The 13,259-nt window shown below is 35.3% G+C and overlaps 1 protein-coding gene across 1 annotated transcript; it reads right to left on the reverse strand.

Moving 5' to 3' along the window:
* Positions 1-10,943: 10,943 nt before the first annotated feature.
* LOC107842853 (probable glutathione S-transferase) lies at positions 10,944-12,726 on the reverse strand. Its single transcript, XM_016686890.2, has 2 exons — positions 12,030-12,726; positions 10,944-11,512 (listed from the first exon to the last, which is right to left on the reverse strand). The coding sequence occupies exons 1-2, from the start codon at positions 12,336-12,338 to the stop codon at positions 11,150-11,152; spliced, it is 672 nt and encodes a 223-aa protein (XP_016542376.1). The 5' UTR covers positions 12,339-12,726; the 3' UTR covers positions 10,944-11,149.
* Positions 12,727-13,259: the final 533 nt, after the last annotated feature.

Raw genomic sequence — 13,259 nt, forward strand, 5'->3', positions numbered from 1 at the left:
TAGTTGTTTACTTAGCTTAAGTACTTTCAGAAGAGTTTCGAATCTATTAGAGTATTATCAGTTCAGTCAGTGCATCATGTCAGTAGGCTCAGTTCATTCCAGTGATTAGAGTCAGTTCGTTTGAGAGTAGGATTTAGCACCGAGCGAACCCAAGGATAAGACCTCACCTGCTAGTTGAGGGTATGACCTTTAGTAGCAGTCCCTGTGGTCCATAACTACGTAGCCAGCGTAGGTTGAGATATTAACCTGTCAGTTGAGGCTTGATCTCATAAGGTTACCTTCTAGTTGAGGGTAACCCTTGGTCCTACAGGACATCACTTTAGTGGATCCAAGCAGTCATGTGTTAGTACCCGTGGCACGGTACTGACACCCTTCTAACTAGGGTCACAGGTTAGACCCCAATTAGATCATTAGGGCAAGTCGGTTAGATAATAGCGCCACAATCTCAGTTCAATATTCAGTATACTTCAATTCAGGCTTGCATTGACCATAGCATACAGTTATCAGTTATTCAGTTAACAGATTTCAGTATTTTAGTTTACAAATTATTTTCAGAATCATGTTATATGCTTGGTCATGCATTCTCAGATTTTGCAGCATTCATGTATTCATATCAGTTATTCAGTTATCTCATGCTATTCAGTCAATTATTATTCATGTACATGAGCCCATGCATATCAGTCTAACCCCATTTAGCATATCAGTACATTCAAAGTACTGACCGCATACTCGCTTCTTGCGCTATGATGTCTCATATCATAGGTTCGGATGCTCAGCTTCTTGACTGTACTTAGACATTCCAGTACATCAACAGTAGCAGTCGTGGTGAGTTCTCATATTTTGAGGACCGACTATATTTATTTTCATACTTTCAGTTCAGTAGTTAGTTGGAGTTAGCTAGGGCCTGTCCCATCAACTCTTATTTAGTCAGTTTTAGAGGCTTTCGTACACTTCAGACAGTCAGTCGATTTGTCATTATTTTATCAGTTTTAGATAGTTATTTTCCGACAGTTATTTCCAGATTTATGATTCAAAAATGTTTTAAAATATAAAACCTTATGGCTTATTCAGATATTCTGCACATGTTATTTTGTTGTTATAATTCAGTGCTTACAGAAGGTACCAGCTCAGGGTTAGCTTGTGGTCACTTGTGACCGTAAGCATCGTTTGGCGTCTAGGGTGTACTTCCGGGGCGTTACAAACTTTGTATCAAAGTCTAAGGTTCTAAAGTGTCCTAGGGAGTCTGAATGCCACATTAAGTAGAGTCTTATACATGGGTGTGTAACGTGCCTTACTTATGGACAAGAGGCTACGAGGCATTTTTAGAAAAATTTCACTTCTTTCAGTGTTCATATCGTGCGATTGAGCATGAGCTCAAGTTAAACTCTCTGTCTAATACAAATTTTTCTTTTGTTTATAGAATATACCTCACAGAAAGACTAACGAAAGAAGAACTGGGAACCAGCCAGCACCTCCGCCCGTTCAAGAAGATCCCCTAAATGAGCATGTTTCTCACGAAGAATTCAGAGTAGCATTCACCGCTCTAGCCTATTATGTGGTAGCTCAGAATGTTCATCCAGTTGTTGTTCAGGCCAACCCAGTGGCCAATACTGCTGCTGCTAAAATTTAGGACTTCACTGGAATGAACCCTCCTTTATTTTTGGGGTTTAAGTTTGAAGAGGATCTACAGGAATTCCTTGACATGGTGCAGAATGTAACAGGATATTATGGGGGTAACTGCGAGTGAGAGTGCTGAGTTAGCTACCTATCAGTTGCAAGATGTATCTCATACGTGGTTTAAGTAGTGGAAAGTAGATAAAGGCGCGGATGCAGGGCCTATAGAATGGGAGGATTTTGCTATTTCCTTCCTAGGTAGGTTCTTTCTGTTGGGGTTGTGGGAGGTTAAGGTGTTAGATTTCATCAACCTAAAGTAAGCAACATGAGTGTGAAATACTATTCCCACAAGTTTACTCAGTTGACCAGGTATGCTCCTCATGTGGTAGCTGATAGTAGGTCTAAGATGAGCAAATTCATGTTTGGTGTTTCTGATAGTGTGGTGAAGGAGTGTAGGACCGCAATACTGATTAAGAAGATGGAATTATCTAGGTTGATGGTCCATGCTCAACATATTGAAGAATAGAAGACTAAGGAGAAAAAGAGGGAGAACAAGAGAGCTAGAACAGGTAGCTTTAATTTTACTCAATCAAAGTCAGAGGGTGGTATTCGTCCTCAAGTTTGTTAGAAATCTTTAGTCCCAGCTCCTTTATCGGCTATTGCACTAGTGCCCAAATTTAGAAATAATAATAGGGATAGGGAACCAGGCTCTAATTCTTAGGGTAGTGTGAGCAGTACTCAGACGAATCCTCTTTACCAGAAGTGTGGGAGAAACCATCAGGGGGTTTGTAGAGCCGGTAGTGAAGTATGTTTTAGGTACGGTAAACTAGGATACCGAGTTAGGGATTGTCCAAAGAGTGGTCAGCAGGGTCAGCCCAGTAGTCTCCCAGTTCAGTCGGGCGCCCATCTCAATAGGGTGCCGCTTCTAGTGCCACCAGTGGACAGTGCCTAAATAGGCTCTATGCACTTTAGTCCCGACAGGATCAGGAGAGTTCTCCTGATGTAGTTATTGGTACGTTTCAAGTCTGTCATTTATATATTTATGTTTTGTTAGATCTTGGAGCTTATCTGTCTTTTGTAACTCCTTACATAGCCATCAACTTTGGAGTCAGCCCTAAAATCCTAACAGAGCCTTTCCCAGTCTCTACCCTAGTGAGTAAATCTATCATAGCCCAGTGGGTATACAGGAACTGTCCAGTTATGGTGTCTCAAAAAGTTACTTCAGCAGACCTTGTAAAGCTAGAGATAATGGATTTTGACATCATTCTCAGCATGAATTGGATCCATTCATGCTATTCTTCAGTTAATTGTAGGAGTAGAATTGTCTATTTTCAGTTCCCAAATAAACCTATCCTTGAATTGAGGGATAGTACCACAGCACTTAAGGGTCAATTTATTTCATAACTCAGAGCGAGAAAAATGATATCTAAGGGGTATGTCTATCATCTGGTATGAGTTAAAGACTCTAGTTTCGAGACTCATAATATTGAGTCAGTTCCAGTCGCAAGTGAATTTCCAGATGTGTTTCCCAAAGATCTCTCTGGAGTTCTTCCCGAAAGGGAAATTAACTTCGGAATAGACCTTCTTCCTGATACTCATCCCATCTCTATTCCACCATACAGAATGGATCCAGCTAAACTTAAAGAGTTGAAAGAAGAGTTGAAAGACCTCTTAGCAAAGGGTTCATCAGGCCCGGCGTATCTTCTTGGGGTGCACCAATTTTATTCGTACGAAAGAAAGACGGTTCTCTTAGAATATGTATAGACTATCGTCAGTTGAACAAAGTCACCATCAAGAATAAATACTCACTTCCTAGAATCGATGACTTATTTGACCAACTTCAGGGTGCCAGTTACTTTTCTAAGATAGACCTCAGATCTGACTATCATCAACTCAGAGTAAGAGAATGTGACATTCCGAATACAGCTTTTAGAACTCGATATGGTCACTTCAAATTGCTAGTCATGTCATTTGGTCTTACCAATGCCCCAACAGCTTTTATGGATTTGATGAACCGCGTGTTTAAGCAGTACTTGGACATGTTCGTCATAGTCTTCATCGATGATATTTTTGTTTACTCCCGCAATGAAAATGATCACGCAGTCCATCTCAGAATAGTATTACAGACTCTCAGAGCCCATCAGTTGTTTGCCAAATGCAGTATATGTGAATTTTTGCTAAGTTCAGTAGCTTTCCTTGGCCATTTAGTTTCTGGTGATAGCATTAGAGTTGGTCCTCAAAAGACCGAAGTAGTGAGAAACTAGCCCATACCCATCTCTCCATCAGATATCAGAAGTTTCTTTGGTTTGGTTGGCTATTACCGACGATTTGTTAAAGAATTTTCATCTATTGCATCCCCCATGTCCAGATTGACTCAGAAGAAAGTCAAGTTCCAGTGGTCAAATTCTTGTGAGAAGAGTTTTCAAGAGTTAAAGACTCGACTCACTAAAGCCCTAGTTTTGACTTTGCCCGACGGTTCAGATGGATTTGTTGTACACTGTTATTCTTCTAGAGTTAGCTTGGTGTATGTCGTAGCCTACGCCTTTAGACAACTTAAGCCCCATGAAAAGAATTATCCCACCCATGATCTTGAACTAAAAGCGGTTGTGTTTGCCTTAAAGATTTAGAGGTACTATTTGTATGGGGTGTATGTTGATGTATTTACAGACCACAAAATTTTGCAGTATGTATTTTCACAGAAAGACCTAAACTTGCATCAGAGAAGGTGGTTAGAGTTATTGAAAGACAATGACATAAGTGTTCTGTATCATTCGGACAAAGCCAATATAGTTGCAGACGCCCTCAGTAGGTTGTCCATAGGTAGTGTTGCTTACTTTGAGAATGGCAAGAAGAAGTTATTTTAAGAAGTTCATCACCTTGCCAGACTAGGTGTTCGTTTGGTTGATTAGGCTGAGGGTAGAGTTTGGGTGCAGAATAGTTCAGAATCTTCTTTAGTTTCTAAGGTAAAGGAAAAGTAGGATAGGGATCCCAACTTAGTTAAGCTGAAAGAGTCAGTCAGAGACCAGAAAGTAGAGGTTTTTTTCCAAAAGGGGAGATGGTGTATTCCGATGGCAGGGTAAGCTATGTGTGCCATATGTAGATGATGTGAGGCAGCGAATTCTTGCTGAAGTGCATGGTGTGTGTTAATCTATTCATCCAGGGGACACTAAGATGTATCATGACTTGCGGGAGGTCTATTGGTGGAGTGGGATGAAGAGGGACATTGCAGAGTTTGTGGCCAAGTGCTCTACTTTTCATCAGGTGAAGATTGAGCACTAAAATCCTAAAGGTTGTATACAAGAGTTCATTATTCCCACATGGAAGTGGGAAGAAGTGAACATGGACTTCGTGATGAGTTTTCCTCGTACTCGTCGTCAGCATGATTCGATTTGGGTCATTGTAGACAGGAAGACCAAGTCCACCCATTTCTTGGTAGTCCATACTTCCTATTCAGCTAAGGACTATGCCAAGCTCTATATCAGAGACTTGGTTAGATTACATGGTGTCCCTTTTTCCATCATTTTAGATAGAGGTACGCAGTTTACTTCTCACTTTTGGAAAGCCTTCCAAAAGTGTCTTGGTCCACATTAGTACAACCTTCTACCCTCAGACAGATAGTCAAGCAAAAAGTACCATTCAAACTTTAGAAGATATGTTGAGAGCATATGTCATTGACTTTAATGGCCGTTGGGATGACCATTTACCTTTGATTGAGTTTGCGTATAATAACAACTATCATTCCAGTATTCATATGGCTCTGTTTGAGGCTCTTTATGGGAGGAAATATAGATCTCCGATTGGTTGGTTTGAAGTAGGTGAGGCCACGATGGTGGGGCCTGACTTGGTATTTGATGCATTGGAGAAAGTTTAGTTGATCAGGAAAAGGATTAAGATAGCCTAAAGCCGACAGAAATCTTATGCAGATGTGCAAAAAAAATATCTCGAATTTAAGATTAATGACTTTGCATATTTGAAAATATTTCCCATGAAGAGAGTGAAGAGGTTTGATAACAAGGGGAAGCTTATTCCCCGATATGTTGATCCTTATAGGATTTTGAATCATTTCATAATGGTGGCTTATGAGCTTAAGTTGTCAGCAGATTTGGCATTAGTGCACCCACTGTTCCACATCTCTTTGTTAAAGATATGTATTAGTGACCCAACTGTAGTTGTTCCTTTAGAAAGTGTAGATTTTCAGAATAGTCTCTCTTGCGAAGAAGTTTCAGTCGAAATCCTCTATCGTTAGACTCACAGACTAAGGAACAAAAAAGTTCCATTGGTCAAAGTTCTTTGGCGAAACCAGTCCGTTGAGGGAGCCACTTGGGAAGCAGAAGCAAACATACAAACCAAGTACCCTTATCTCTTATCTGTAAACTCAAACTCAGCCTAAGGTAACGGTTTTCCTTAGAGTTACTCTGTTCCATGCTTAGTTCCAGTTGCATATCATTCTCATGTCATTCATGCAATCACAAATCAGTTCGGCCAGTCACCATGTGTCAGACTTAGTCATGTAGTCACGTTTCATTCATGCGTATTTAGTATGTAATCTCAATACCTCAGTGCCTCTCACTTTACTCAGTCTCACTCGAGGATGAATATTCCTAAGGGGGAGATATTGTAAGACCCCATGAAAATCCTAGTCTATTTTAGTCTTATATTACATATCATGAGGGTTCAATACTTAGAAAATTTAGCTAAGTGTTAAGACTTAGTCTCATTTTTTGCCTCAATATTTCAATGGTCTCATTTTTTATCTTTTCGGCCTTGGATTGTCAATTTTTAAATTGATTCATGATTAGAGTTATCTATAGGTCATCTCGAGTGAGTTTTGGAATTTTTAGACATCGTTTGAGATATGTTTGGATGACCAAAACAGTGATCCAACGCGATTAGGATGCGACGTGTTGGCTATCGCATCGTCACCATCGATGCGGCGTATCGGCGATCGCATCGACACTATTGATGCAATGTGTTGGCTGTAGTGTCACTGGGTTCATTTTGTTTAATAAATTATAGGTTGTGGGGGGTAATTAGGTCATTTTCCTCTTACTTTACCTCTCGCAAAGTACGAAATTGAGCTTTTAAAAGGGCAAATTCACTCCTCTTTTCACAAATTCTCTCAAGAGCAAAACCCTAGCTTTATCAAGTTCAAGTCCAAGTTTCAAGAAATCCCCAGTAAACTCACACAAATTCTGAAACCAAGGTATGTTAAATGTTCATCCATGGAGTTTAAGAACCCAATTTCAAATTCAAAGTTATGGATTATACAAGTTATTGTGATTTTAACTATGAATCCCAATGAATTTTGATTCTATATCATGTTTTCATGAAATTGTTGTTGTTATTAAACCCTACATATTTTGAATAGTCTTGCTCACTGATTTAAGCCTTATTTTGGAGATTTAATATCAAAATCATGCTACTACTAGTTGCTTTAAATAAAACTATTTCCATGTTTAAGCCATGTATTGCAAGTGTTTGATGAAATGCCTCAAAGAATGAGTTTTGAATAAATGCTTACATATCATGTCCTTAAATTGTTAGTATGATCTTGCTATCATTGATATCGAGTCCTGGGGGTTATGAATACCCCAAAAACTTAGTTGTTTACTTAGCTTAAGTACTTTCAGAAGAGTTTCGAATCTATTAGAGTATTATCAGTTCAGTCAGTGCATCATGTCAGTAGGCTCAGTTCATTCCAGTGATTAGAGTTAGTTCGTTTGAGAGTAGGATTTAGCACCGAGCAAACCCAAGGATAGGACCTCACCTGCTAGTTGAGGGTGTGACCTTTAGTAGCAGTCCCTGTGGTCCATAACTACGTAGCCAGCGTAGGTTGAGATGTTAACCTGTCAGTTGAGGGTTGATCTCATAAGGTTACCTTCTATTTGAGGGTAACCCTTGGTCCTACAGGACATCACTTTAGTGGATCCAAGCAGTCATGTGTTAGTACCCGTGGCACGGTACTGATACCCTTCTAACTAGGGTCACAGGTTGGACCCTAATTAGCTCATTGGGGTATGTCGGTTAGATGATAGCTCCCACAGTCTCAGTTCAGTATTCAGTATACTTTAATTCAGGCTTGCATTAACCATAGCGTACAGTTATCAGTTATTCAATTATCAGATTTCAGTATTTCAGTTTACAGACTATTTTCAAAATTATGTTATATGCTTGGTCATGTATTCTCAGATTTTACAACATTCACGCATTCATATTAGTTATTCAGTTATCTCATGTTATTCAGTCAATTATTATTCATGTACATAAGCCCATGCATATCAGCCTAACCTCATTTAGCATACCAGTACATTCAAAACACTGACTCTATACTCGTTTCTTGCATTATGATGTCTCATATCATAGGTTCGTACGCTCAGGTTCCTGACAGTACTTAGACATCCCAGCACATCAGCAGTAGCAATCATGGTGAGTCCTCATATTTCGAGGTCCGACAATATTTATTTTCATGCTTTCAATTTAGTAGTTAGTTGGAGTTAGCTGGTGCCTGTCCCATCAACTCTTATTAGTTAGTTTTAGAGGTTTTCGTACACTTCAGATAGTCAGTCAGTTAGTCATTATTTTATCAATTTCAGACAGTTGTTTTCTGGCAGTTGTTTCCAGATTTATGATTCGGAAATACTTTAGAACTTAAAACTTATGGAGCATTGAGATATTCCGCACATGTTATTTTGTTGTTATTATTCAGTGCTCACAGCAGGTACCAGCTCATGTGTTAGCTTGTGTTCACTTGTGACCGTAAGTACCGGGTGGCGTCCAGGGTGTACCCCCGGGGCGTTACATATTTATTTTCAAATTCTTTAAATCTTCTTAAAATCAACTAACGTTGATTTTGAATTCTTATAAACTAATGAAAAAGATATTAGTTGTTATTAATTTTGATGACTTTTAATAAGGAAAGGTTTTTCTATAAATATTTAATTAATTTTCGACTCTTAAATATTCGAAAAATAATGAAAAGACAATTTTGTCTAAAGCAGAGACTTTTAATAAGGGACAAAAAGTTCAAATACATTTTTAAGGCCCTTCATACTTTTAATATATTATAAGATTAGAAGATTGGAAGATACAAGATTAGAAGATAGAAGATAGAAGATTAGATTAGATACATATAGATAAGATATATTACCCTAGGTCACACCGTACTATATGTATGACTACACCTTTCCATTGATAATCATATTTATTTAGTAAGAAACAACTATTAACCAATGTAACAAAAAAATAGCATACTTTATAATATATATCCAAACAATATATAATATAAAAGTTTCAATAATACTAATGAGAAACAAAAATTAAAAAATCATATAACTTGATACGAACTTCTAATTCAATCAAAACTAATTCAAACAACTTCTTTTTTTCAATTCATAATTGTTTAAACACATACTAAAAGTTCATATGATACCATAGTTTTGTTGCCGATCACTGATTTTAGATCTGAAAAACCTAATTAAATCCACTTTTATGAGGATAACCTTAAATTACACTTCTCTTAAGAAAATAGTTGTTGGAGGTTTATTACACTAAATTAATCTTAAAAATTATACTTTAGAAATTGATTTTAGGCTATAATAAATCTTTCTCTTAATAGATCTTTTCTCGTTCCTAAATTTTTAGAGAATACGAGATGTATTATTGTATGTTCTTTGTATATATGAGCATAATAATATAAAATAATTACTTGTAACAAATTAACAATAATAAAAATGATTATGATTAAGTAGAAGATGATAACCTGAAATTGATAATTGCGATGAAAGAAAATTGAAAGACTCTAACACCATCATAATTTTGCTGCAACACCTATCACAAATATAAAAGATAAATCATAAAACACAAAAAATTCTCAAAACAAAAATTTACATGTTGCAAAAATTTTAAAAAACAATGAAGAAAGAGTAGAGCTGTCAATACGGGTTGGCCCAGCCCATTCGAGCTTAGCCCACATGGACTTTGAGTTTGACGAGACAGGTCGGGCTGGCCCATCGAAATGATGGGCCAAAAAATACGAAGCCCACACCATTACTCTGTGGGCTGCGGGCCTTACGGGCCAGCCCACTTTTTAAAAAATAATATTTTAGAATTTCATTTTGAATGTTAATAAACATAAATATTACCAGACAATATTATATAGTGTTAATACTTGTTAATCAAGTCTCAAACACCCCAAAAGATACTCCTAATAGCGAAATTAAATAACTTTTGATATGATATTCTTCGAACCAAATAAAAATATTAATAAGCAATCTAAATAGTTGCATGTATTTGACTTATGTGGACCGACCCAACCCACAAGCCACAAGGGCCGAGGCTTATATGAGCCGAGCTAAAAAGCTCTTTTCTTAAATGAGCTGCAAAAATTAAAACCCAACATCATCAAATTATAGGTCGGATCGGATCAGCCCAACGGGCCTGACCCATAATGACGGTTATAAGAAAGAGTAATATTTAGAGAAAGTAATTAAGTAATTATAACTCTTTTATAAAAGTGGAAGGATTTATAAACTAAAAAGAATTTGAAAATATGACAAGACATCAAAAATAGTGGGACAAGGATTCCTAAATATTAGGAGCTTCTCCCACTCTAAAAACTTTTTTTTTCCTATTATGACAAAATAAATTTTTTGTCCATAATTTATTTTCTTCGTAAACTCACGAAATTAAATATTCCTACAAAATCAATATTCTTTTTCATAGATTTCTCCTTGCCTAATTAACCTACTTGCTTTTTTTTTTTTTTAATCATGTGAAATTTTATTTTTATCATATATTTTTTCTTTTTATCATATATATTTTAGTACTCTTTAATTTTTTAAATAATTAATTAATTATTTATTTCAGATAATTTTAAAATTTAAATAGTAAATATTAAACATAGATCTAATTTTTATAACTAATTAGCTACTAAGGGAAGAATTATTATTTCGACTTTGGACTAATTACTGTATTATGAATTCTGAAAATCAACGTCCTTGTTGATTTATAAAACTAAAATTTCTAGATATGATTAATTTTTTTAGATGGTAAAAAAGAAATTCTATTTTTGTGAGGAAAGATTTTTTGAGGGGGTAATATAGTCAATATTTAATATTACTAAAATAATAGGAAAAAGGTGGGAAAACAATTTTATCTAAAGCGAAATCTTTTAATCAAGGAAAAAAACTTAAATAATATTTTTAAGACCCTTCTTATTTTTAATATATATAGATAGATATAGATAGATAGATTATAGATTATTATATATTATAGATATAGATAGATTATAGATATTAATATAAATATAAATATCAACTAGTTTACCAAGGTGAGGACAAAAAGATGACTCTTATCATTTAACAGTAGGAATAAATTACAACTCACATGCATAAATTGACAAATTAGCTAGCGAAACAAAAAGACAAGACACTACCTACTATGTGTAAAGTTGGATAAAGCTGCTACTTTTCTTAATAGGTAGTAGTTAAATTTATTGCCACACAAACACAAATTTCACTAAGTAAAAGGTATTTAATTATTTGGAGGCAGATGCAGCAGCTGCAGCTTGAAAACGAGCATTGAAATGTGCAAGAAGTGCCTCTCTTGGAGGAAAATGTTCCTTAATTGGGCTACAATTAGCATACTCATCTCTCCAAGCACAAAAAATTGGAAACTTTTCACTTGTAACAAAAACATTTCCAGAGGCTTCTTCAACAATTGCCATCCAATATGCCATTAAATTTCCAGCCATATCAGCAAATCCAAATTTGTCACCAACAAAGAATTTTTTATCCTTTAGCTCATTTTCAAGAATCTTTATTAGCTCACCAAGCTCCTCTTTAGCTTTGTCTGACTCCTCTCCGCTACCGAACAAAGCTTTCCCCATTACTGGCATGCACTGCAAAATCACTCAAAACTTTATGTTTTAAAATTTTTGAGAATATGTGGCACTTTTTAGATTAAAAGTGTGAATTCGAAAATGAAATTTTTAAGTCTTTTTTTTTAAAAAAATATATACGTATTTGAAAATTACGTAAAAATGACAGTAAGCCACAATAATTGATAATTTAAATTATTTGAAAAACATATAAAAAGATCGTGGTCCATTTGTAAAGCAGGGAGTATTAAATTACCATAATTAAATACTCCCTCGGTTTTAATTTCTTTGTCCTAATTTTTTTTTTAGTCTAAAAAGCATGTCTCTTTTCTTTTTAAGAAACTCTTTGATTTTAACTTTTTTCGTGACATGTTTAAGATCATAAAATTAAAAAGTATTTGATATATTTTACGTATTTTTAATTTAAGAGCACAAAACTCAAAAATCTTTACTTTATTAAATTCTGTATTAGATCAAAATCATATGAACAAATTAAAACAAAGGAAGTGAAAAATCACTTATATGCAAAAGAATTTACCTTCTCATCAAAGAACTTAGCCCAGAACCGAGCTATAGCTCGATCATACGGATCTTTCGGCAATATGAAAGGCCCTTCAAATGTCTCATCAATGTATTCAACAATTATCATAGACTCACAAATAGGCTTTCCATTGTGAATTAACACGGGAATTTTCTTGTGAATTGGATTGGATTCAAGAAGCAGGGGGCTCTTGTTTTGTAGTTCTTCTTCTACAAATTCATATTCAACTCCCTTAATCTTCAAAGCCCACTCAACTCTTCGACTAAAAGGACTCAATGAAACACCGAGCAACTTCAATTCTGCCATCTCACAACTTATATGTTTCTTTGGCTTTTACTACTTTTCGTCTTGGGTTTTCACTGTTGATTTCTTGCCTTCTTTTATAGATGGGAAAATTGTTTAAAATATGTGTATATTAAATGTAACCAAGAAAATGGCAATATTTCTTGATCAGCAATTCAGTTGTCGAATATTTTATGTTCCCATGCTAGCTGACCAGCGACTTGGCCTCAATTAAATATAATTCAATAATATGAGTAGTTGAAGGTTCTATGCAATTATAATATATAAAATACTGGCCCATTGGAAACTTACATACTCTACATACACATGAGAGTGACTGGCTGCCCATAATGCTCCAAGATGACAAACATGTATTGTCATGAAAATTAAAAAAAAAAATTTGTCAAAAGATTAAAACTTAAAAATTACAGTACGTAAGAAGAAGTCGAAGAAACTTTTTATACATAAAATAAATACAAATTACTTTCTCGGTCCCAAATTATGTATCGTTATTTTTTTTTATCCGTCCCAAAAAAGAATATTGTCTTTTCTTATTTGGTAAGTTTTTAAAGACACAATTACAATTTTACTCTTAGTAGTGCCACTTGATTTTAAATACTCTTACTTCTTTTTTATTTGTCTTTTCAATTAAAAGTGATCCCACTTGATTTTAAATATTATTACTCCTTTCTTTAAGAAGGATAATTTTATAACTTTAACAAAATCAATACTTATTTCTTAAATATCGTGTCTGGTCAAATAACCACACATGATTTGGAATGGAGGGAGTATATCTATTGACATCCATCGAATAAGATAACTTACTTCACTGTTGGATATAATCGTGAGTTATTCGTCTGAGGAAGAAATATGTGCCATTTTGTCAAATATTTTTTATATTTAATTCTAACTAATAATTATTTTAATGATTTTGCCAAAACTTCA

This window comes from Capsicum annuum, chromosome 9, assembly GCF_002878395.1.
Source record: "Capsicum annuum cultivar UCD-10X-F1 chromosome 9, UCD10Xv1.1, whole genome shotgun sequence".
Classification (NCBI taxonomy): domain Eukaryota; kingdom Viridiplantae; phylum Streptophyta; class Magnoliopsida; order Solanales; family Solanaceae; genus Capsicum; species Capsicum annuum.

What these genes read in the sequence shown, in the direction of transcription:
- LOC107842853 (XM_016686890.2), bottom strand. Translation starts at nt 12,338, where the DNA reads ATGGCAGAATTGAAGTTGCTCGGTGTTTCATTGAGTCCTTTTAGTCGA. An exon ending in CTAAGTTCTTTGATGAGAAG is followed by an intron (nt 11,513 to 12,029) that starts GTAAATTCTTTT and finishes GTGATTTTGCAG; the next exon opens with TGCATGCCAGTAATGGGGAA.